Source organism: Geotrypetes seraphini, chromosome 1, assembly GCF_902459505.1.
Source record: "Geotrypetes seraphini chromosome 1, aGeoSer1.1, whole genome shotgun sequence".
Classification (NCBI taxonomy): Eukaryota; Metazoa; Chordata; class Amphibia; order Gymnophiona; family Dermophiidae; genus Geotrypetes; species Geotrypetes seraphini.
The window spans coordinates 409,109,698-409,134,169 of NC_047084.1; the positions used below are offsets into that span (position 1 = coordinate 409,109,698).

The 24,472-nt window shown below is 49.7% G+C and overlaps 1 protein-coding gene across 5 annotated transcripts in view; it reads left to right on the plus strand.

The window, feature by feature from the left end:
- Positions 1-24,472, plus strand: part of FSD1L (fibronectin type III and SPRY domain containing 1 like) — a 201,887-nt gene that overhangs the window by 23,975 nt on the left and 153,440 nt on the right. For 4 of the 5 annotated variants that reach the window (XM_033918462.1, XM_033918492.1, XM_033918472.1 and 1 more), the window contains exon 3: positions 20,277-20,408. In XM_033918462.1, coding sequence (XP_033774353.1) covers positions 20,277-20,408 — 132 coding nt within the window. Of the gene's footprint in view, positions 1-13,409; positions 13,546-20,276; positions 20,409-24,472 lie in introns of those variants that run through there. The other variant, XM_033918484.1, reaches the window with a different exon arrangement.

Here is a 24,472-nt window from a genome sequence, read left to right on the forward strand (position 1 = left end):
GGATGTCAATTATTTCACTGAGCCTACTCCTTGGAAGGTCAGCTTGAATTGATTGAGATCGTATCGAGTCCCCTTTTGCCATTTTACTCCCGGGTCAGGTCTCTATGCTGTCTCTCTGTTTTTGCCGCAGGTTGGTTTTCCAGAGGGGAGAAAGATATCTGGTGGTTGGTTTCTTATCTGAATGAGTCGGTAAATGCAGTATCTTGTATCGTGTATCTTTACTTACTAGGCAATACGTATTTTCGCTACCATTGCACGGAGATAGTAATGTTTTCTGAGTGCCGATCTACTGCTTCGGACATCGCGAACCTGGAATTTTCATAGGAGAGTTCCTTTCTTCTTCCAGATCTTACGGTTCTCGTCCAGCCATTCCCTGACTTTCTGCTCTTCATGCTGAAGGGGACTTGGCTTCCTCTAACTCCTCTTGAGGATTTCTCATGAGTGGAGATATTCTATGATCTCAGGTCAGGGGGCCTTGGCAATTTTTTTTCAGGATGCTTGTGGCTTTTCCGGGTGCTTTGCCTCCTCCGGTTTCCGTTTCCTTCTTGGAGTCCCATGTCTTGAACTTCCTTATGTATTTTTAGTTCTTCCGGAACTAAGGGAAGTTATTCCATTTACTTCATGGTGCCTAGGACGGGGGATTTGGTCTGTCTGGGGTTGGATCTCATTCTGCTGAAGTAGTTTCTCTGCGTTGACCTGTCCGAGGAGAAACTGTGAGAATGTTTTCCTTTTCACTATGGTCACTGACTCTGCACTTGCTTCACTTGCCTCTTTTTGAGCAGCGCTATCGGTTTTGAAAGATGCTCTTTCGCCTAGCCAGGGCTTCCCAAAAGTTATCGAATATGAGGGTTCCTTTCTTAGCTCACTGCTTGCGTTGGACTTCTTCCAGCCGGGTCCGTCTGACGAACTCATATGGGTGATTTCTTTTCTCCTGGTCTTTGGACGTGCATCTTTAATATACCTCAAGCTCCTTTCTCGTGCACTACTTATTGGAATATCAGGGAGATTTTGTTGTTCATGTGGGGGAGCACGGTGTTTCTTGCTGGAGCCAAGGGCAATGGGTTGCTGTCTCAGGTTTGCCGCCTTCTTAGGGCACCAGGAACATGCGCATGGGTTTCGGTAAAGGTGCTGGGTTCCAGGGTGCTGACTCCACTGGAAATTTAGGCTCGCTTGCGCGTGAGCTCGCTACAGCAGTCGCTTTTATTCCGGGGATTCCCGGTATCTCCAGGCTCCAATTGTATTATTTAGTAGGCTCCTCTGGCATCGCTCAGTATCCTTTGGTGGCTCTGCGAGATTCATCCTTTCAGGGGCAGGCCTCGGTATTTGCTGGCTTGGCTCAGAGTCGCCAGGCTGTAGGTTGGGAGGTTTAGTGCCTTTAATCCTCTGCACAAGGAGTTGGGTCTTCAGGGACGGCTCACTACTCGTTCCTCTTCTAGCTTGATGCATGCTCAGGCTACCGTTTCAGGTGTTTTCAGACCTTTCTTCCAGGAAGACGATAATGGTCTTTTAGGGCAGTGTCATGACAGTGGTGTTTCTCTACAGCCAGGAAGTACAGGATGTACTCAGTTGGTGAGTTCTGTATTGGTTCTCCTTCAATGGGTGGAATCTCACCTTCCTATTCTGTCAGCGCATCATTTTACAGGACAGGAGAAGGGTTTCAATGGACTTTCTCGTCACAAAATCTGAGCAGAGTCCGTCTATTGTATGTTACAGGGTGCAGCACTGGGTATGCCTTTCAGCACTTTGGAAATTGTGCCTAGGGATGGTAGTAATAACGTTTTCTACATCCTAGAAATTGGGAACTCTTTGCTCTGGCATTCCAGCTCTTTGTATAAAGGTGAGATCTGCTAGCACCCAACCTCATGGTCTCATCTCGTAGTTCCTGGCTTCCTAGCTTCTTCAGCAGATGCAGAGAGTGGCAGTCAGAGGGGGTAGCAGAGTTTCTTCTTTCTCGCCTCTGGTTTTCTTAAGTGTTTTCTCCTGGCTGATGTTTGGATGGATTTGCCATCTCATGCTCGCTTTCAGGGCACAGTGATCAGAGGATCTCCGGATTGGCTGCACCATCCTTGCTATGCGGATCTGATGCATCTTTCGGCAGCCTACTTGTGGAGATTCCTGGTTTCTCCGGATTTACTCTCCTGGGGTCTGATCAACGTAGCTACCGTATTTTCGCGGATATAACGCGCACCCGTGTAAAACGCGCACACGGGTATAGCGCGCAGAAATCACGATGATATGTACAAAAACTTTTGTATACCGCGCTCACGGGTATACCGCGCATGATGCCCGACGCTCCTTTCGCCCGCCCTGACTTTCCGTGCGCTGTCCCGACTCTCCGTTCACCCCCCCTGACTTCCATGCACTGCCCTGACTTTCCGTGCGCTGTCCCGACTCTCCGTTCACCCCCCCTGACTTCCGTGCACTGCCCTGACTTTCCGTGCGCTGTCCCGACTCTCCGTTCACCCCCCCTGACTTTCCGTGCACTGTCCCCCCTTGAAGTCCTGTCCCCCCTTGAAGGTCTGTCCCCATCCTGAAAGCCTGATGCCCCCCCCCGACGTCCGATACATCCCCCCCCCCGGCAGGACCACTCGCACCCCCACCCCGAAGGACCGCCGACTCCCCAACAATATCGGGCCAGGAGGGAGCCCAAACCCTCCTGGCCACGGCGACCCCCTAACCCCACCCCGCACTACATTACGGGCAGGAGGGATCCCAGGCCCTCCTGCCCTCGACGCAAACCCCCTCCCCCCAACGACCGCCCCCCCCCAAGAACCTCCGCCCGTCCCCCAGCCGACCCGCGACCCCCCTGGCCGACCCCCACGACACCCCCACCCGCCTTCCCCGTACCTTTGTGTAGTTGGGCCAGAAGGGAGCCCAAACCCTCCTGGCCACGGCGACCCCCTAACCCCACCCCGCACTACATTACGGGCAGGAGGGATCCCAGGCCCTCCTGCCCTCGACGCAAACCCCCCTCCCCCCCCAACGACCGCCCCCCCCCAAGAACCTCCGACCGCCCCCCCAGCCGACCCGCGACCCCCCTGGCCGACCCCCACGACCCCCCCACCCCCCTTCCCCGTACCTTTGGTAGTTGGCCGGACAGACGGGAGCCAAACCCGCCTGTCCGGCAGGCAGCCAACGAAGGAATGAGGCCGGATTGGCCCATCCGTCCTAAAGCTCCGCCTACTGGTGGGGCCTAAGGCGCGTGGGCCAATCAGAATAGGCCCTGGAGCCTTAGGTCCCACCTGGGGGCGCGGCCTGAGGCACATGGGCCCAACCCGACCATGTGCCTCAGGCCGCGCCCCCAGGTGGGACCTAAGGCTCCAGGGCCTATTCTGATTGGCCCACGCGCCTTAGGCCCCACCAGTAGGCGGAGCTTTAGGACGGATGGGCCAATCCGGCCTCATTCCTTCGTTGGCTGCCTGCCGGACAGGCGGGTTTGGCTCCCGTCTGTCCGGCCAACTACCAAAAGTACGGGGAAGGGGGGGGGGGGGTCGTGGGGGTCGCCAGGGGGGTCGCGGGTCGGCTGGGGGGGCGGTCGGAGGTTCTTGGGGGGGGCGGTCGTTGGGGGGGGAGGGGTGTTTGCGTCGAGGGCAGGAGGGCCTGGGATCCCTCCTGCCCGTAATGTAGTGCGGGGTGGGGTTAGGGGGTCGCCGTGGCCAGGAGGGTTTGGGCTCCCTTCTGGCCCGATATTGTCGGGAAGTCGGCGGTCCTTCGGGGTGGGGGTGCGAGTGGTCCTGCCGGGGGGGGATGTATCGGACGTCGGGGAGTCGGCCGGGCAAGAGGGCTTGGGCTCCCTCTTGCTCCGATCGTGGATGCGGGTGCGGGTGGGAGCGCGTGCGAGCGGTCGTTCGGGGTGGGGGTGCGGGCGGTCCTGCTGGGGGGGTGAATCGGGCGTCGGGCGGGGTGGGAATTATGTTTAAAAACTTTTGTATACCGTGCTCAGGCATATAACGCGCGAGGGGTATGCGCGGTAGGTAAAAACGCGTATAACGCGCGCGTTATATCCGCGAAAATACGGTATTCGTCCTATGGTGGTGTTAAGTCTTGGCTTTTGAACCGTCATGGATGACGTGTGAGGGTTATATACAGCATGTTTATTCTCTTCTACTGGTGAATCAGACATCTTCACCTGTGGCTTATGCTCCCGTTTGGTGGCTTTTCCTTTCTGGGGTATTTCTCGCCTTTGGCACCCTTATGAGTTGGCTTTCTTTTTGGGCACAAGCGTATTGCCACGGGCTTAGCGTTCAAATCCCTTCAGCTTCACGTGACATTCTTAGCTTGTTAAATGGGCTAGGTATCTCGCTCTTTGCTTGCTTCTCAGCTTCCTGTAGTTCAGGTCCTCAAGGGAGTACGGTGTATTCGTGCACCTCTTAAGATGCCCTGTCTGGAGTTCGATGTTAAGGTGCTTCTTCGCAGTTTACAGGGGGCTTCGTTTCCGCATTGTCTTTTGAGACTCTACCAGGTGGTGATGTTTCCCACGGTGTTTCTTGTGACCTTGGCTTCAGCTCGGCGGTTTTCTGAGTTGCAGGTCTTGTACGGCGGGGATTCTTATTTCTGATTTACTTGTTCTGGGATGTCGGTTCGGACAGTACCTCACTTTCTTCAATGCCAGTCTCACCTTTCCTTCCTTATTCCTGGGAGGCGGAATGGGGGGGGGGGGTGAGCTTTTCTTCACTGCATTTTGTAATAGTGCATGCCTTTCTCTGCAAGCTAGGTTTCTAGCGACTTTTAGCCCAGTGTTCTCCCCAGGGCCTTTTAGCCGGGCACACCACCCAGCTAATTTAGATGACCGCCCGGTGAATCCTTCTGCTGCCGCCAATGCTCCTTTCCGGGCTGAATCCGCCGAAAATTTTGTTTGATGCCAGCTTTTTTTTTTTGTTTTGCCAGCATGCTTTTACTTGCTTTGGGCCTTCCTCGTTGCCAGGTCCTGCCTACGTTCTGTTTCTGCGAACGCATGACCCGGCAGCGAGGAAGGCCCGAAGCAAGTAAAAGCAGTAGGTTGTAAGCTTCCCTCTGGGGCTGTAACGTGTGCGTGCCAGCTTCCCTTCGCTTCCCTCCCCCCCACGGGATGCAACTTCCAGTTTCGGAGAGAAGAGAAGGGAAGCCGGCACTCACACGATAGAACCCGGGAGGGAAGCTTACAACTTACTGCTTTTACTTGCTTCGGACCTTCCTTGCTGCCGGGTCCTGCCTTCGCGGAAACAGAAAGTAGGCAGGACCTGGCAACAAGGAAGGCCCGAAGCAAGTAAAAGCAGCAAGTTGTAAGCTTCCCTCCGTCGCTGACCTATGAAAGATAGGTCAGTGATGGAGGAAAGCTTACAACTTGCCTTGTGACTCTACCAATGGGTTTGTGAGCTGGGAGGGATGGGAAGAGAAATGCTGCTGCTGCTGCACCGAATAGGGGAGGGGGAAGAGAAATATTCTGCTGCTGCACCCATTTTGGGGGAAAGGGAAGAGAAATGTTGCTGCTGCACCCAATTTTTTGGGGGAGAGGGGGAAGAGAAAAGCTGGTGCACCCAATTGGGGGGAGAGAAAAGCTGCTCCTGCACCCAATTGGGGAGGGGGAGGGGAAGAGAAGTGCTGCTGCTGCACCCAATTGGGGAGGGGGAGGGGATGAAAAGTGCTGCAGCAGCACCCAATTGGGGAGGAGGAAGGGGAAGAGAAGTTCTGCAGCAGCACCCAATTGGGGAGGAGGGAGGGGAAGAGAAGTGCTGCTGCTGCTGCACCCAATTGGGGAGAGAGAGGAGAGAAGGAAGACCAGGAAAGGAAGAGGAGAGGCAAGAGACGCCAAGACCATGGGAGGGAGGGAAAGGAAAGGAGCTACCAGACCATGGAGGGGGGGAGATATGTAAGCGCATATGGAGGGAGGGGAGTAGGGAGATACCAGGGCATGGGGGGACAGAAGGGAAGGAGATAGAGATGCCAGACCATGGGGTGAAGTGGGAAGGAAGGAAGGAAAGGAGAAGAGAGAGATGCCAGAGCATAGGGGAGGGGTTAAGCTGAAATGAATCATGTACAAAGGAGAGAAAGGGCACAGGATACACAGTTTATTGAAGGGACATAGAAAGAAGGAAGATACCATATGGAACAGAAAAAGGATGGACACTGGATGGAAACGGCAGAGAGGGTGGATAGAGGATGCAAGGGGCAGAGAGAGGGTGGACAGTAGATGGAAGGGGTAGAGAGAGACGGCAGAGGCTGGGTGGAAGGGGCAAAGAGAGGACAGATGTTGCATGGAAGGAAGTGAGGACAAACGCTGAATAGAAAGAAGAGAGCGAAGAGAAGATGATTAAAGCTTTACGTGGAATCAAGTAGTATTGTAACTGTATTAATTAAAGTTTATAAATAGGAAATTGAAATAAGGCAGTTTTTTTTTGGGACTAAACCCCTTTTCCTCAGATCAGGACAGGATACCATAACAGCAGGGGTGCCCAAATGGTCGATCGCGATCGACCTATAGATCGCAAAGGCAATGTGAGTCGATTGCGTTGCCTTTGCAATCTTTTTCTTCCTGCCTCCTCGAGCCAGACCAGGCAGGTACAAGTGCCAGACTCACAAGACTTCACCTCTAACGTCAATTCTGATGTCGGAGAGGTAGTTCTGGGCCAGCCAATCGCTGTCTGGCTGGCCTGAAACTTCCTCTCTGACGTTAGAATTGACATCAGAGGTGAAGTCTTGTGAGTCCGGCACTTGTACGTGCCTGGCCTAGCTCAGGGAAGCAGCAGGGAGAAATCAGCGTGGTGGCTTGGGGAGGCAGGGGGAGAGAGAAAGAAAGACAGGCAGGGGGGGAGAGAGAGAAAAAGAAAGGCAGAAATAAAGAGGGGGCAGGGGGAGAGAGAAACAGGCAGTCAAGGGGGAGAGAGAAAGAAAGAGAGACAGAAAGAAAAGGGAAGTGGTAGAAAGAAAGAAATATTGGATTTATAGTCAGAAGAAGGCAGTGCAACCAGAGACTCATGAAATCACCAGACAAAAAGGTAGGAAAAATGATTTTATTTTCAATTTAGTGATCAAAATGTGTCCGTTTTGAGAATTTGTATCTGCTGTCTATATTTTGTACTATGGCCCCCTTTTACTAAACCGCAATAGCGGTTTCTAGCGCAGGGAGCCTATGAGCATCGAGAGCAGCGCAGGGCATTCAGCGCATCTCCCTGTGCTAAAAACCGCTATTGTGGTTTAGTAAAAAGGGAGGGGGTATATTTGTCTATTTTTGTATAATTGTTCCTGAGGTGACATTGCATAAAGTCATCTGCCTTGAGCTCTTTGAAAACCCGCGGAATATAAATGATAATTAACATTTTCTCTGCGTACATTGTGCTTTGTGTTTTTTAAAATTTTATTGTTGGTAGATCATTTTGACTTGGTTACTTTAAAAGTAGCTCGCAAGCCCAAACAGTGTGGGCACTCCTGCTGTAGAGCCATTCTTGGATGAACTATATTTATCTTTTTTTTTTTTTAGTTCTTATCCCAGGACAAGCAGGCATGATATTCTCACATGTGGGTGACGTCATCTACGGAGCCCCGGCGCGGACAGCTTTTCAAGCAAACTTGATTGAAGTTTCAAGTTTGCACACTGCACCACGCATGTGCATGCCTTCTCGCCCACTAGAGGGCGCATCCCACCTCGTGGTCCTCAGTTCAAATTTTTCCGCGGAGCAAGAAAGCCCTGTGGATCTGAGCTCCAGTGTTTTTGCCTTCTAGCTGCCGCGTTTAGTTTGTTTTTCCCTTCGAATTAGTTCGCGGTGCTGTTTTCCTTTCGTTTCTTTTCAAAAAAAAAAAAAAAAAAAAAGTCTTTCGTTTTTCGTCGGGCTCCGGGGGCTCCCGGAAGCCGTGGCCGCGGGACGTCGGTACGTTCCCGGCCTTCTTCTTTTTCTTCGTGGATGTCCCGTCCTGTTACGGGATTCAAAAAGTGCAGCCGGTGTGAGAGGTTGCTTTCCATCACTGACCCTCACCGGTGGTGCATTGTCTGTCTTGGGCCCGAACATCCGACAGACTCGTGTGATCGCTGTGCTACCTTCCAAAACAGGGCCCTCCGTCGCCGTAAGGCAAGAATGGCCGAATTGTTCGCCGTCGACGCGCCGCCTAAGGCCTCGACGTCGGCCTCGGCTTCGGCCCCGGCCTTGACCTCGGCCTCGGGGGCCTTGGCCTCGCCTCGGCCCTCCTCCTCGAAGGCGTCGTCAGTGAAGCAAGCTTCGGGTAAGTCCTCTGTTCCATCCCCTTCAGCAAAGAAGCCATCCTCGAGTCAGGCCAAGGCGGGTGGGTCGACCCCGGCCCCGCATCGGACCTCGACTCCGCACACCCCGAGGGAATACTCGAGACCGAGGTCGCCCTCCAGGGAGTGTGCCCCGGACTCGGAACTCCCCACCTTCGTGGGGATTCCGGCCTTCCAGGATCTCCTCCGAGCTCTGATCTCATCGGAGCTGTCGGGAGCCCTGGAAGTGTTGCAGCGTGCTGCGGTTCCGGCGGCCTCGACCTCGGCCTGGGCGCCTTCGGTCTCGGAGGCCCCGGCCTCGGCTCCCTCGGGAGCCCCGGCCTCGGCGACCTCGGTCTCGGGTACTGGGGCCCCGTTCACCTCGGTCTCGGCCCCGCCCCGGACCTCGACCTCGGGGGAACCCCCTGAGCGGAGTGTAAGGCCCAAAGAAAAGTTGCGCAGAGTGCGCCGTCTTTCCTCCTCTTCCTCCGGGTCTTCCAGACACGCCTCGCCCTCGACGCGACCTCGGACGGGGCGTCGATCGAGGAAGTCTAAGCGGCCCCGAGGCTCGCCTCGGCGCGACCGTTCCTCGTCGTTCGGGGGCGAGGCGCTGCAGGTGTCGGAGTTGCGCCTCGACAACCCGAGGCTCCTCCGCTCACCCCATGGGAAGTCTTCCCGGGCCGCCTCGCCGAGGAAACGGGAGAGTGTCCCACGAACCCCGGGGTCCTCACCCAAGGGTTCTGCGAGGAGGATAACTTCCCCTTCCCCCTCGAGGGCCCTCGAGAGGGGATCCTGGGATTCGGGATCGGTTAGGGATCCTCATTATTCCCATGAGGCCTCCCCCCTCTCCTCGGTGGGGCGGTCGAGAACCCCGTCTCCCCAGGCTAGGCCGTCCTCATTTTCATCCTTCGTTCAGGACATGGCCCAAGCCCTGGGGATTGACCTGATGGTAGGCTCTCGGTATTCCAAAGAATTTTTGGAGGAACAGGACCTCCCCAATCTTCCTAGGGAGGTGCCTAGACTCCCTCTCAACAGTGTCCTTCTGCAAACCTGGCTGCAGAACTTGTCAAACCCTCTTACAGTCACGTCTGTGCCTTCAAAAATGGAATCAAAGTATAGGACGATTCCCCCTAAAGGGTTCGATAAGGCGCAGCTCTCACACCAGTCTCTTCTGGTGGAGTCTGCTCTTAAAAAAATCACAACCCTCACGGGTTGCTGCGGCGGTTCCACCAGGCAGGGAGGGGCGGACCCTGGACAAGTTTGGCCGTCGCCTCTATTCAAATTCCCTGATGGCCACCAGGGTTCTAAATTACGCCTTCACCTTTTCCTCCTATTTGCGGGGTATGGTGAAGGACCTTCCTCAATATCGAAACTCGTTACCGGACTCCCAAAGAGCAGGATTCGATAAATTTATGTCCAACCTGTCTCAATTGCGGTTGTACCTATTCCACGCAGTGTACGACGCCTTTGAGCTGGTTTCGAGGGTGTCGGCCCTCGCGGTGGCCATGCGCCGCTTGGCCTGGCTTCGCACCCTCGACATGGACCCAAACCTGCAGGAACGCCTGGCAGACTTGCCTTGTGTGGGGTCCGAGTTATTCGACGAGTCATTGGATGCGGCGACCAAACGCCTGTCGGAACAGGAGCGCTCTCTAGCATCCCTGGTCCGCCCCAAACCTAGACCCCCGCCGCAGAAACCCTTTCGGCCTCCGCCGCGCCGATACCCTCAGAAATCGACCCCGGCTTTCTCGAGACCGCCTCCGAGACGTCCGTCTCAGCGAGGCAGAGGGGGACAAACCCAAGCCCAGGCGCAGGGCCCTTCTAAGCCCGCACCTTCCTTTTGACGGGCTGAGCGGACGGGGCGGGTTCCCCTCCGCACTTTCACAGGAACCCCTTCCTATCGGGGGCCGTCTTCGGTCCTTCCGGGAGGCATGGACCGGGATTACCTCAGACGCTTGGGTGCTCCGGATCGTCTCCGAGGGCTACTCGCTCAACTTTGTGTCCTCGCCGCCGGACAGTCCACCAAGTTTAGTCCCCTGCAACCGTTCGCAGCTACCGACCCTTATAACCGAAGCCAAAGCCCTCTTGAAACTTCGGGCGGTCGAGCCGGTCCCCAAGGACCAGTGGGGTACGGGGTTTTACTCCCGCTACTTTTTGGTCCCAAAAAAGACCGGGGACCTGCGCCCCATACTGGACCTCAGGAAGCTCAACAAATTCCTGGCCCGGGAGAAGTTTCGAATGCTATCTCTCCCGGCTTTGTACCCCCTCTTGGGGGAAGGGGACTGGATGTGCTCCCTCGACCTGAAGGAAGCATACACCCATGTTCCGGTGCACCCCGCCTGTCGAAGATTCTTACGATTCCAGGTGGGGGACCTCCACCTCCAGTACAGGGTACTGCCCTTCGGCCTGGCCGCGTCCCCACGAGTATTCACGAAGTGCATGGTGGTGGTTGCAGCAGCCCTCAGGTCACGTGGACTCCATGTGCTCCCTTACCTGGACGATTGGCTCATCAAAGCCCCGACCAGGGAGGGGGTTATCTCAGCGACCCGACAGTCTATTGCCTTCCTGCAAACTCTCGGGTTCGAGATAAACTTTCCAAAGTCTCAGTTGAGGCCGTCGCAGTCTCTTCAATTCATAGGTGCGGTGCTGGACACGGTGCGCCTACGCTCCTACCTGCCGACCCAGCGGTTGGAAACCTTGGTACGGATGAGCCGCCAGGTCTCCCAACTATCGAGGGTGTCGGCCAAGCGCATGATGATGCTGCTGGGCCATATGGCCTCGACGGTACATGTCACGCCGTTTGCGAGGCTACATCTGAGGATCCCTCAGTGGACCCTCGCGTCCCAGTGGCGTCAGGAGTGCGACCCGGTGTCTCGCCTCATTTCGGTAACTCCGCCCTTGCGGAAATCGCTGCGTTGGTGGACAGACTCTTCAAATCTGTCCATGGGGCTATTGTTTCGCACTCCGCCTTTTCACAAGGTCCTGACCACGGACTCCTCGGAGTACGCGTGGGGAGCCCATCTCGACGGTCTTCGCACGCAGGGCCTGTGGTCGGCAGAAGACCGTCAGTGTCATATCAACGTGCTAGAGCTGCGAGCCATCTTCCTAGCACTTCGAGCCTTCGTTCACATATTGCAGGACCAGGTGGTCCTCGTCCGCACGGACAATCAGGTGGCAATGTATTATGTGAACAAGCAGGGAGGAACGGGGTCATGGCCCCTCTGCTCCGAAGCTCTTCGCCTCTGGGAGTGGGCGGCCTCCCGGAACATCTTCCTCCGGGCGGTCTACATCCAAGGAGAACGGAATTGCCTGGCGGACAAACTGAGTCGACTTCTGCAACCGCACGAGTGGACTCTACACTCAGCAGTTCTACGCGAGGTTTTCGCTCGCTGGGGAACGCCACAGGTGGATCTGTTTGCCTCTCCGGAGACACACAAACTACCATTATATTGTTCTCGGATGTACTCGCAGGACCGTCTGGAAGCGGATGCCTTCCTACTCGACTGGGAAGGGAGGTTCCTGTATGCATTCCCTCCGTTCCCTCTGATCATGCGAACGTTGGTACACCTAAAATCGTCCACGGCCACGATGATTCTCATAGCACCTCGGTGGCCGCGTCAGCACTGGTTCTCCCTGCTGCTCCAGCTCAGTGCCAGGGAGCCTCTCCCCCTGCCTGTCTCTCCTTCTCTGCTGTCTCAGAGTCAAGGATCCATGTTACATCCCAATCTGCAGTCATTGCACCTGACAGCCTGGTTTCTTGTTCCCTGACTCCTCCGGACCTGTCTCAATCGGTGAAGGAGGTGTTGGAAGCCTCCCGCAAGATCTCGACGAGGCTTTGCTATGCGCAGAAATGGACCAGGTTTTCCACCTGGTGCTCGTCTTTTCACCTGGATCCGGTATCAGTTCCGGTATCCTCGGTTTTAGAATATTTGTTTCATTTGTCGCGCTCCGGCTTGAAAACCACTTCGGTGCGGGTTCATCTCAGTGCGATTTCTGCTTTCCACCAACCTCTGGAGGGACGCCCTCTGTCACTCCATCCCTTGGTGACACGCTTCATGAAAGGGTTACTCAGGGTTTGTCCCCCTCTTAAGCCTCCGTCTGTCGTGTGGAATTTGAATGTGGTTCTGGCTCAACTGATGAAACCCCCGTTTGAGCCACTCAACAAGTCCCTCTTGAAATTTCTGACTTGGAAGGCGGTGTTTCTAATTGCCCTCACCTCCGCCAGGCGGATTGGGGAGTTGCAAGCCTTGGTTGCGGACCCTCCTTTCACGGTCTTTCATCACGACAAGGTGGTTCTCCGCACCCATCCTAAGTTTTTACCTAAAGTTGTTTCTGACTTCCACCTCAATCAGTCCATTGTCCTTCCTGTGTTCTTCCCGAAGCCCCACTCCCATCCTGGCGAGACGGCGCTTCACACGCTTGACTGTAAGAGGGCGTTGGCATATTATCTTCAACGCACCAGGTCTCATCGGAAGGTTCCTCAATTGTTTTTGTCCTTCGATCCCAATCGATTAGGGCATCCAGTTTCCAAGCGCACTCTGTCTAACTGGTTGGCCGCTTGCATTTCCTTTTGCTACGCTCAGGCTGGCCTTCCTCCCCCGGGTCGAGTCACGGGGCACAAGGTCCGAGCGATGGCAGCTTTGATAGCTTTCCTCCGATCCACTCCGATGGAGGACATATGTAAGGCTGCCACTTGGTCTTCGGTTCATACATTCACCTCTCATTACTGCCTGGACACTTTATCCAGGAGTGACGGCCGGTTTGGCCAGTCAGTTTTGCAAAATCTGTTTTCCTAAATTGCCATCCTCCCACCTGCCCTTTTTTGGTTAGCTTGGAGGTCACCCACATGTGAGAATATCATGCCTGCTTGTCCTGGGATAAAGCACAGTTACTTACCGTAACAGGTGTTATCCAGGGACAGCAGGCATATATTCTCACAACCCGCCCGCCTCCCCGGGGATGGCTTCCTTGCTAGTTATGGAACTGAGGACCACGAGGTGGGATGCGCCCTCTAGTGGGCGAGAAGGCATGCACATGCGTGGTGCAGTGTGCAAACTTGAAACTTCAATCAAGTTTGCTTGAAAAGCTGTCCGCGCCGGGGCTCCGTAGATGACGTCACCCACATGTGAGAATATATGCCTGCTGTCCCTGGATAACACCTGTTACGGTAAGTAACTGTGCTTTATGCAAATTGAATGTCTGGAGGGTCTTGCTCCATTATTTGGAGAGGACTAATGAATTCCGGCTGTCTGATCACCTTTTTGTTCTAACTGCTGCATCTCGCTGTGGTATGCCGGCGTCCAAGTCCTTGATCGCTCGATGGATTTGAATGGCCATTTCCGCAAATTATATCACCCGCGGTAAGCAGCGATGTAATGGCATGTGGCAAGCAGCAATGTAATGGGCCAATTTCACTTAAAGTACTCTTGACAAGAAGTGTGGCTGCGTCGCTGGCGGAATCTTGCACAATTTATTCTGATGAAATTTGCAGGGTGGCTACTTGGTCCTCTCTTCATACTTTTACCAGGTTTTACCAAATGAATGTGGCGACACGTTCTTATGCCATTTTTCAGGACCTTGGTGTTGAGGGCATGCTCTTCTGTCCCTCCCTAACTACCATGACTTTGGTATGTCACCTAGCGTAAGGAATCTGGAAGGGACGTAACAGAATGGAAGATTAGGTTTATACCTTCGATAATCTTCTTTCTGTTAGTCACTGGAGGATTCCATACGACTTAGTTGTTTGGAGTAGCCTGCTCCTTTCAGCCTCAGTGATTCTCCTTACAGGCTTGAAGATTTTCTAGCCAGTGACCAGATCCTGTGGGGAGTTTCTGTGAGTATGCACATTACCGAAGGCCTTTCTTGGGGTGCTCGTTGCACATAGCAGGTTAGTTCTACATTATTCCTCAATGTTTTTCTGAGTAGCTTTTGTGCCTGTATATCACTTGTTAATATTTTGCAGAGCAAACCAGTTCATGAATTACTTATGTTGATGGGGATTCTCCCCGTACCCCCTTGTCATGAATTTGTTAAGGTATGTTGCTGGGCTTTGGGACTTAACTGAATATGTTTACTAGCTCTCAGGCTAAGGGGATGGAGCATGTGCTCAGAAAATTTGTGGATTTCTGCAACTCCCAGACTGCGGGTTGGGATTGAACACCTAGCATATGGAATGCTCCAGGGACTAACAGAAAGAAGATTATCGAAGGTAAAAATTAGAGAATGACATGGTGGTTATTACCCGCGGCTAGCCGCAGGTAACCCGCCGAAACGGGGAGAGAAAAAATAGTGGTCGCTGCAGGGATGGGGACAAGGTCATTCACCATCCCATGGAGCGGTGAATGGTCTTGTCTCCGCAGTGAGGCAATCAGTTGTTCAATCTTCTCCTGCAACTTCCTGTTTCCGGTTGCATCAGAGGAGAAGATTGAACAACTGGAGCAGTCACGTGTGCGCAGCTTTTTGAAAGCGTGTGGCTGGGCAAAAAAGAAAATCGGCAAACTCGGCATCTAAGGTGAGATGGAGGGAGGGAGTTGGCGGAATGCTGCGATTGGGCGGAAGGGGGCTGCTGTGTTCCCGGCTCACACTAGGAAGGAGGGAGTGAAAGGGAAAGAGATTCTGGGCCAAGGGGTTGAAGAGGGACAGAAAAACACCCACAGCAGGAAAGAAAGGGGAGGGCAAGCAGGTGAGCCAGATGCTGGAAGCATGGGGGGAGGGGAAAGAAGCTAGATGGGTTTGAAGAGAAGAGACACATTGGTGTGGAAGAGGAAGAGAGGGGAAATCTGGACACAGGAAGGTAACAGAAACAGAGGGGAAATTATGTGCATGGTTGCATAGGGACAGAGACCTAAAAGGGACATACATGCCATGGGGATGGTATATGGACACGGGGGGGGGGATGCCAGATACATAAGGGAGATATTAGAAATGGGAAAAATAGGAACACAGAAGCAAGATGGTTTGTGGGGATGGTACAGGGACCGAGCTCGCAGGCTCCAGCGGCTTGCACAAATTACATTGTAACGCACCACGAAGCGGAAGGGAGGGAGGGAGATAGATAGTCCGCGTGAGGGGAGCTGGAGGGTGGTAGAAAGGAACAGACGTTGAAGGAGGGTGGAGAGGAACAGATGCTGAAGGGAAATGTGGAAGACAGAGTAGGGAGAAGACGCTGGAAGGGAAGAAGACAGATGCCAGACTATGGGGGAGCGGAGGGAAGAAGATGGGTGCCAGACCAATTGGGGGGAGTGGTGAAGGGAGAGGCACAGTAACAGAGCAAATGGAAGATGCGGAGAGAAGACACACAGTGGATGGAAGGAATTGAATGAGAAGATGAGGAAAGCAGAAACCAGACAACAAAGGTAGAAAAAAAAATTCTATTCTATTCTATTTACATTACATTACATTACATTAGGGATTTCTATTCCGCCATTACCTTGCGGTTCAAGGCGGATTACAAAAGGTTAATTTAAAAAACAGAGTTACAATGATTAGCTAGAGAGGTAAGTTGTAGATCTTAAGAACATTTAGCGGGTTGTTGAGGGTGGGGTGGTTTGTAAGAGAGTTAATAGGTGGTCATATTGGAGATTCTTTTGTTATTATTAGTGCAGTAATGGGTAGATCAAATGTCAGTTTTAAAGTTACTAAGAGGTCGTGTTGTTATTGCTGCTTCAGGAATTTCTTGAAAAGTGTGGTTTTTATTTCTTTTCTGAACGTCCTATAGTCTGGGGTGGTCATCAGAAGGTTGGAGATCTGGTTGTCCAGCCTTGCGGCTTGAGTGGCTAGGAGGCCGTCGTGTAGTTTTGTTCTTTTTACTTCCTTGATTGGGGGGGGTATGAATGGGGAGTGCGTTTTTCTGTGTCTGGTAGTGGGTGCTTGGATGAGGCGATTGTTCAGGTATGATGGGCTGTCTCCGTGTAGGGTTTTAAATAATATGCAGTAGAATTTGAATTGGATTCTTTCTTGGATTGGGAGCCAGTGTGAGTTGATGAAGGCTTCAGTGATGTGGTCATGTTTTTTCAATGAGTAGATGAGTCTCAAAGCTGTATTTTGGATTGTTTGGAGTTGTCTTATCGTAGTTGCAGGGCATGGAAGGAAGAGTATGTTACAGTAGTCCAATATACCTAGTATTAGGGATTGTACTATAAGTTGGAATTGTGTTCTTTCAAAGAATTTTCGGACTTGTCTCAGATTTCTCATGACTGCGAATGATTTTTGAATTGTTTTATTTATTTGCGGTTGCATAGTGCAGCATCTGTCTATGGTCATGCCTAGTAGTTTTATGGTGGTTTGGATGGGATATTTGATTGCGTTTATATCTAGGTTGGTTGTGGTTTGGATCTTGTCATTTTCTAGGAGGATGAATTTGGTTTTGTCTTGGTTGAGTTTAAGTTTGTGATTTTTCATCCAGGTTGTGACTGTTTCAAGTGTTTGGTGAAGTTTGTCTGTCATGGTAGGTTTAGAATGATCGTATGGGATGAGGATGGTGATGTCATCCGCATAACTATAGGTGGTTATGCCTAGATTATCCAGATGCGTTCCTAGAGAGGCAGTGTAGAGATTGAAGAGGGTAGGGGATAGTGGAGATCCTTGTGGTACGCCGCAGGGGTTTGACCAGGATTCTGACTTTTCTTTGTTTGATTTTACACTGTAGGTTCTGAGTTTTAGGAATCCTTCAAACCAGGAGTATACTTTATCTGAGATGCCTATTGCATCTAAGATCTGTAGAAGGATGTTGTGGTCTACTAAGTCGAATGCCGCCGTTAGGTCCAGTTGTATGAGTAGCATTTTTTTCCCTGTACTAAGTTGTTGTCTGACGGTATCCATAAGGGAGCCTAGTAGTGTCTCTGTACTGAAGTTTGTTCTGAAGCCTGATTGCATGGGGTGGAGTAGGTTGTGGTCCTCTATGTAATTGGTGAGGAGTTTGGCTACTAGGCCTTCTATAATTTTGACATATAGCGGAATTGAGGCTATAGGTCTAAAGTTAGATGGGAGGTTTTGTGGTGCTTTTGGGTCTTTTTGGATTGGGGTGATGACAATTTCGCTGAGGTCAGCAGGGAATGTGCCTTCTGTGAGCGTGAATTGGATCCATTGTAGAGTTATGGTGCGGAATTTTACACTAGAGGTGGTAAGGAGATATGAGGGGCAATGGTTGAGGTCACAGGAGGCATGGCTGTATTTTTTGTAGAATTTGTTGAATTCTGACCATTGTATGTTAGGGAATTGAGTCCAAATTCTGTCTGCTGCGGTTGCCTCTTTTCCTGTAGGGTGGATTGTGATTGGATTTTGATGGGATGGGTTAAGGATGAGTGTGGCTCTGGTGTTGGTAATTTTGTTCTTGTAGTGTTCTGCTAAGAGGGTGGGTGATGGTGGAGGGGTGTTCGTGGTGGTAGTGTATGGTTTGGTGTCTGTTAATTCTTTCAGGATTTGGAATATTTTTTTGGAATCTTGGGTTTCCGTGCCTATGAGATTAGTATAGTAGCTTTTCCTCTTATCTTTTAGTAGATTTTTGTATTGTTTGTTGATTTTTTTCCAGTCGGTTTTTGTTTGATCTTGGTTCTTTTTTCTCCATTTTCTTTCTAATCTTCTACACTGTCTTTTGAGTTGGAGTAATTCATTATCAAACCATTGGTCTGATTTCCTGCTGGTTCTGGTTTTGGTTTGTAGGGGTGCCAGATCATCAAGGATGTTGGTGGATACATTTTTCCAGTGGGAGATGAAGTTTTTTGGGTTGCAGTCTTGGATAGTTTCGTCTACATTTGACCAGAAAATGGTTGGGTCGATATGTTTGCGTGAGGTATATGTGGTTTTTTTTGATTGAGGTGTGTGTTTGGTCTTGGTCCAATTGATGTTGAAGTTATAAATGTAGTGGTCTGACCATAGGGATGGGGACCATGTTCCGTTAGGAGTTTGGATTGCTGGATTGGATGGTTGGTGAGACATGAATGCAGCAATGTCCAGTTGATGACCTTTTTCATGGGTGGTTTGTGGGTTTAGGATCTGGAAGGATAAGGCATTGAGGAAGGATAGACAGTTATTTGCTGGTGTGGAGGTTGTGTCTTCTAGGTGTAGGTTTAGGTCTCCTAGGATGAGGTTATATTCAGCTGTTAGTGAGTTTTGGTAGATGAAGTTTTCAAATTCAGGTCTCACTGTGGTCCAGTTTCCTGGTGTTATGTAGCAGAGCAAGCAGTTTAGAGAGTTTTTTAGTGTTGGGTTTGTGAGTTGACACGCTAGGAAATCCATTTGCGGAGTGGATGTTTTTTCAAGTATGTTTAGAGTTAGGGAGTTCTTGATTATTATTGCTAGTCCTCCTCCTCTTTTTTTCTCTCTGCAGGTTACTGTTATTTTGTATCCTGGCGGGCATACTTCTTTTATTCTAGGGTCTGTGTCTGAGGTTAACCAGGTTTCAGTGAGGAATAGGCAGTCAAGTTTTTCTGTTTTTATCCAATTTTTTATGTTTTCTGTTTTGGGTCCTAGAGCTCTGATGTTAACATAGGCACATGTAAGGGAGGTCGTGTCGGTCTGGGGAATGTAAGTTGTTTCCGGGTATATGAGTGTTGTGGGAGTTGGATGAGATTTTGTTTTCGGAAGTGTTGATCTTCTTCTCCAGGTAACAGTAATGGGGTGTTGAGTGCTGGTGTGGTGGTTCGGGTTTCTTGATGTGAGTATTCTTCTGTTGGGAATTTGGAAGTTGGTTGTACTGGCGGATGTGGTTGTGGTGGGTAAGTTGTTTGCTTTTCTCTTTAGGATAAAGTAGTATATTAGTTGTGTTGATAAAAATTTATAAACAAAGCTCTGCCAGCTGAACATCTCTTTCTCTAGTTCAGCAGCCAGAACTTTGATTTATAAGGAAGGATTACGCTAAATATTGCAGTACTGAGGCTTGTATGGATGCTGCGGGGATGGGACGGTGAATGGGATGGCAGTGACGGTGATGGGGCGGTGAAGGGGATGGCGGTGAAGAGATGGTGAAGGGAATGGCGGTGAAGGGGACGGTGGGCCGGGGACTGGGCAGTAATGGGGACAGATTTTTTTCCCCTTGTCATTCTCTAGTAAAAATCTAATCTTTCAGTCTGACCCTTCTACTTTGTGGCACCGGATGCCTAGAACAAACTAACTGACTTGGTACATCAAGCTCCATCCCTGGTAGTATTCAAATCCAGACTCAAATCCCACTTCTTTGAAGCTGCTTTCAATTCCAAATTCCAATCCAACTGCTAAGCACCCATATCTGTCTTATCATTTCCTCTGTAATTCCCCCACTTGACCACTGTACAGTATATAGATGTACCTTTTTTTTCCCAGTTTGTCTGGCTCAACTAGATTGTAAGCTCATTTGAGCAGGGAGCATCTCTGCCATGTTTTGGTGTTCTGCATTGCATAAGCCTGGTAATGCTATAGAAACGATAAGTAGTAGTATCTGCCAGTGTTTTGATGAGTTTGCTTCTGCTTTATACCTTGGCACATTGTTTTTTAACTTAATAGGTGTCACCTGCCAAAACCACATGCCCTGAGGTAAGTTACTGATAAGAGCTGGGAATTTCAAGTGACTCCATAAACTTTAATAAAAAGTTTACCTTCAACGAGGGGAACTATTAAACTCCTCCAACCTCTAACCCACTCTAACATAAATTGATTATTATGTAGATGAGCCACTCCTTTTCTGAGTCAGCACTTTTTAAGGAAGTGCAGCTTCCTTGAGAGTCAACCTTTCAGAACTGAATTTGGATGTATAATGCAATAGTGTATGCTCCCTACATACGCCAGGGTTATTCCTTGTTCAGTAGCCTGTGGACCTACCATATTTATGTACATTGGTGTATTTCTCTCCATGTCAGAAATGGGAATATGTTCATATTGCAGCAATATAAAAACTCGGTTCTCAAGGGCCACAGTCCAGTGGGATTTTCAGGATCTTCACCATCAATATGCACAGAATACAAATAAAGTTCATGCATATTCATTATGAAAATCCTGAAAAATCTGTCTGGGTATGGGAATCAAGGGACAAATTTAGGCACTCCTGTCGTTCAGTTTACTTGAGAAGAATGTGATAGCAATGTGAATATGATGGTAAATCAGTGGCTCTGTTTCCCAGGCCAACTCTTCAAAAGTCATTACGGACCTGGATGAGGAATTTGATGGTCTGTATTCTGTTCTGGATGAGATGAAAGAGAGCATGACCAACACCATCAAGCAGGAACAGGCTCAGAAGTTTCAGGAGTTGCAGGTGATTTGTTGGGGTTTGTTGGGGACTAAAATGCAGTGATGCACTCTTCAGCTGGACTGGAGGAGATGCAGCCATTGCTGGAGAATTTTGAGTGCACGAAAACACTTGATGAGTTTTGTTATACACTATTTTTCTAATCAAAATCTCATCATGATATGAAGAGGAATAATTGTCTAGTGGTTAGAGTAGTGGACTGAGAACCTCAAATCCAGTGCTTTAAATACTTCTTCTCCTACTGACAAGCGATTTACCTCATTACTACCCCAGGAACAAAACTTCAAGGGCAGGAAAATAACTAAACCATACCTTTAACCCCCAGAGACCCAGTGTTGTAATATTACAACATCACATTTAAGGCTACAAAATAAACCCTCCCCCATTTTTTTTCTTTTTAAAACTTCATGTACATTACTAATAGAACCTATTGTTCAGTTCTGCAACACCATTGGATGGTTGAATGTGTAAATAGGTCTGTTTATCTGGCCATGAAGTCATACAACCCTGTTGCCTGCTTTGGAGTATATCATCTTGTTGTTTTGGACGGGATACATCAGGACTAAAGTAAGTAAAAAGCTTGAAATATTTTTTTATGTGATCATTAATATGTGTAGATCATGCAGATTTTATGACATCATTGAATATACTGATTTTAAGAGATTTAGAGCTGGTTATTTCTATGTTGTAATTTTACAACAGTGGGTCAAAGTGATAGCAAGGTTTTGTCTGCACTCCCCTGAGACCCAGTGTTGTAATATTACAACATCACATTTAAGGCTACAAAATAAACCCTCCCCCATTTTTTTTCTTTTTAAAACTTCATGTACATTACTAATAGAACCTATTGTTCAGTTCTGCAACACCATTGGATGGTTGAATGTGTAAATAGGTCTGTTTATCTGGCCATGAAGTCATACAACCCTGTTGCCTGCTTTGGAGTAATGATGTCCATTCCCTCTGCACACCACTGGAGTACTTTCAGAAGTTTGTGACAGAAGATATGATCAACGCTCTGGCAGATAACACAAATCAGTACAGTTTTCAGAAGAAAGGATCATCTATAAACACAAACACAAAGGAAATAGAGCAGATGATTGGCATGTATCTGAAGATGGGTCTTGTCCAAATGCCTGGAGTCCGTATGTACTGGGAAGCAGACACAAGATACAGTCCTGTCGCTGATGTAATGTCACGAAACAGATTCCAGTCTCTGTTGACATCATTACATTTTGTGAACAATCTAACCGTGTCTGAGATGGAACAAAAAAGTGACAAACTCTGGAAACTCAGACCATGGCTTGATGCTTTCAGAGAGAAATGCCTAAAAGTGGTCCCTGAAGAACATAACTCTGTTGATGAAATGATGATCCCTTTCAGGGGGAAATTCAGCAGCATCAAACAGTACATGCGTGGCAAGCCAAACCCATGGGGGTTCAAGCTGTGGGCAAGGACTGGAATCTCTGGTATACTTTGTGATTTTGATGTGTACCAAGGCAGTGTGAATGGAATACGGGCAAGATCTGAACTTGGACTATCAGGGGATGTTGTGATGAAACTTGCTTCCACACTTCCACATAGTCACAACTACAAGATCTATGCAGACAACTTTTTCACCAGCATCCCATTGATAGTTAGGCTGCTGGATTGTGGAATTCATTACACAGGAACAGCCAGACAAGTGCGCCTTCCAAACTGTAATCTTGAGGATGAGAAAAGCTTGAAGAAAAAGGGAAGAGGAAGCTTTGATGTCAGAGTGGAGTCAAATCACAACATTTGTGCTGTGAAATGGTTTGACAACAGACAGGTTACACTTGTGTCTTCCTTTGCTGGCCCACAACCAGTGGAGAAGATTCAACGCTGGGACAAAACTGCCAAAAGATTTGTTGAAGTTGAGAGGCCTTATATCGTGGCTGCCTATAACAAATTCATGGGCGGAGTGGATTTGTTAGACTCATTTGCAGCAAAATACAAGTTTCCACTGAAGTCCTACCGCTGGTACCTTTACATCTTCTGGCACACCATTAACCTAGCTGTGATCAATGCTTGGCTCCTGTACAAAAGGGACTGCAAAGCTTTGGATATCCCAAAGAAACAGATGCTAAACAGGAGAATGTTTCAGGCCCAGTTGGCATCTTCTCTTATCCTGATCAGAACGGCTGGGTCAGTGTCAAAGCGAGGGCGACCATCTGCAAGCCCAGTTTCATCAAGAGGGGGCACCTTGACTTCCCAAAAGAGGCAGTTTACAGATGATGGAGGTTCTTCAGCTGCCATGACAGCCAAAAAGTCAAATGCACACCCTCCAAAGGAAGTTTGCAAGGACATGATTGGACATTTTCCCATCAAAGCCGATAGAGGACGGTGCCGACACTGTGCAAAAGGCTATACCAACACACTTTGCAGGAAGTGCAATGTTCGCCTGTGCTTTTCAGAGCAAAATAACTGTTTTTGGAACTACCATAACTGAATAAATGAACAAATAAAACATGCACATATAGGGCTCGATTCACAAAACCGTGCTATGAAGATAGCACAAGTGCTATTTCATAGCGTGGCCGTTTTTACCCGTATTTGCGCTAACATGAAATTTTTTGTGCAAAAACACGAAATTTCTTGATTACCGCTGATAGAAGTCAATGGGCGCTTCACAGGGAAAAATTTGCGTTTTTATATGATACTCATTTTTTGTATTAAATTGATAATAAAAATTACTTTTTTCTTTATTATACTATTGTTGTTGTGTATATACATAAACTTAGGTGGGTCTTTATAAGCTGTAAAGTACAAATAAACTTTTAATTATTCCTTACATGTGTTCAGAGAGAGAGTGACACTATTGAAATTCTGCTACCTTACAGGCCCAGCGTTGCAATTTTACAACATCCTCCCCAAAAGTTACTAAAATGTCAAAATAAAAAAAAAAAAACACTGATTTAGGGATCACAAGCCTCCTATAACAACATGTGAACGTTCGAAAAAAATTTTTTACGTTTTTTTCTATATTTGGGTCTCTGGGGGTAACTCACTTTGAACTTGGGTTTGGAAAAGCAAGTGTACAGATTTAAAATCCAGATCTAAAGTGTAAGCTTTGCTCCTCTTCTAGTTTCTTGTTGGATTTCACTGAGTGGGTGCACCAATGCCTAGAACAGGGGTGTCAAACTCAATCACATTAAGAAGCTGAAATATAAAACACAGGTTGTCGTGGGCCAGACCCCGCTCAATCTCCGCCCCAGACCCCACCCCCCATAATACCATGTTTCCCTGAAAATAAGACAGTGGCTTATTCATTTGGGGCCCAAAAATGGTACTAGGTCTTATTTTCGGGTAGGGCTTATTTTTTTCATATACATGATCATCTCTCCCTTCCTCTCCTTCACCCCAATTCTTCCTCTTTGCTTTCCCCCACATGTGAAACATCTTTCTTCCCCTCTCACCCATCCCCTTGTGCCTTCCCTCTGCAGCATCTTTCAGTCCCTCCATCCCTCCCATCCCCCTGTGCAGCAGAACCCTTGCCCAGCTTCCATCCTTCCCTCCCATGTCTCATGCAGCAGAACTCTTTGCCCAGCTTCCATCCTTCCCTCCCAACCATCCCTCTGTGCAGCAGAACCCTTTGCCAAGCTTCCATCCTTCTCTCCCTCCCGTCCCTAAGCAGCAGAACCCTTGAGCACCCGCTGCACAGCCGAACTGCCAATGACCCTCTATCCTTCCCTCCCAACCGATCCCCGCCAACTGCGACCATAAATACCTTGCTGTAGAGGAGCATCATCAGTACACAGAAGGCCCCAGTGAGAAGGCCGTGAAGCAGCCTGTGAGTGCTGATGGCCCGACGCTCCTCTACAGCAAGGTATTTATGGTCGCAGTTGGCGGGGATCAGTTGGGAGGGAAGGATGGAGGGTCAGCGGGGGTGGGGCAGGGGAAGCGCGGCTGCCTATGACTAGGGCTTATTTTTTCCTCTTTCTTCTCACCTATTCCCATCTATCCATAAGAAGCATTTCTTCTTATCTCTTCCTTGCCACACCCCTTGCTGTGCACCATCTCCTCCCTCTGTCTCCCCTTCCCCTCCATCCCTT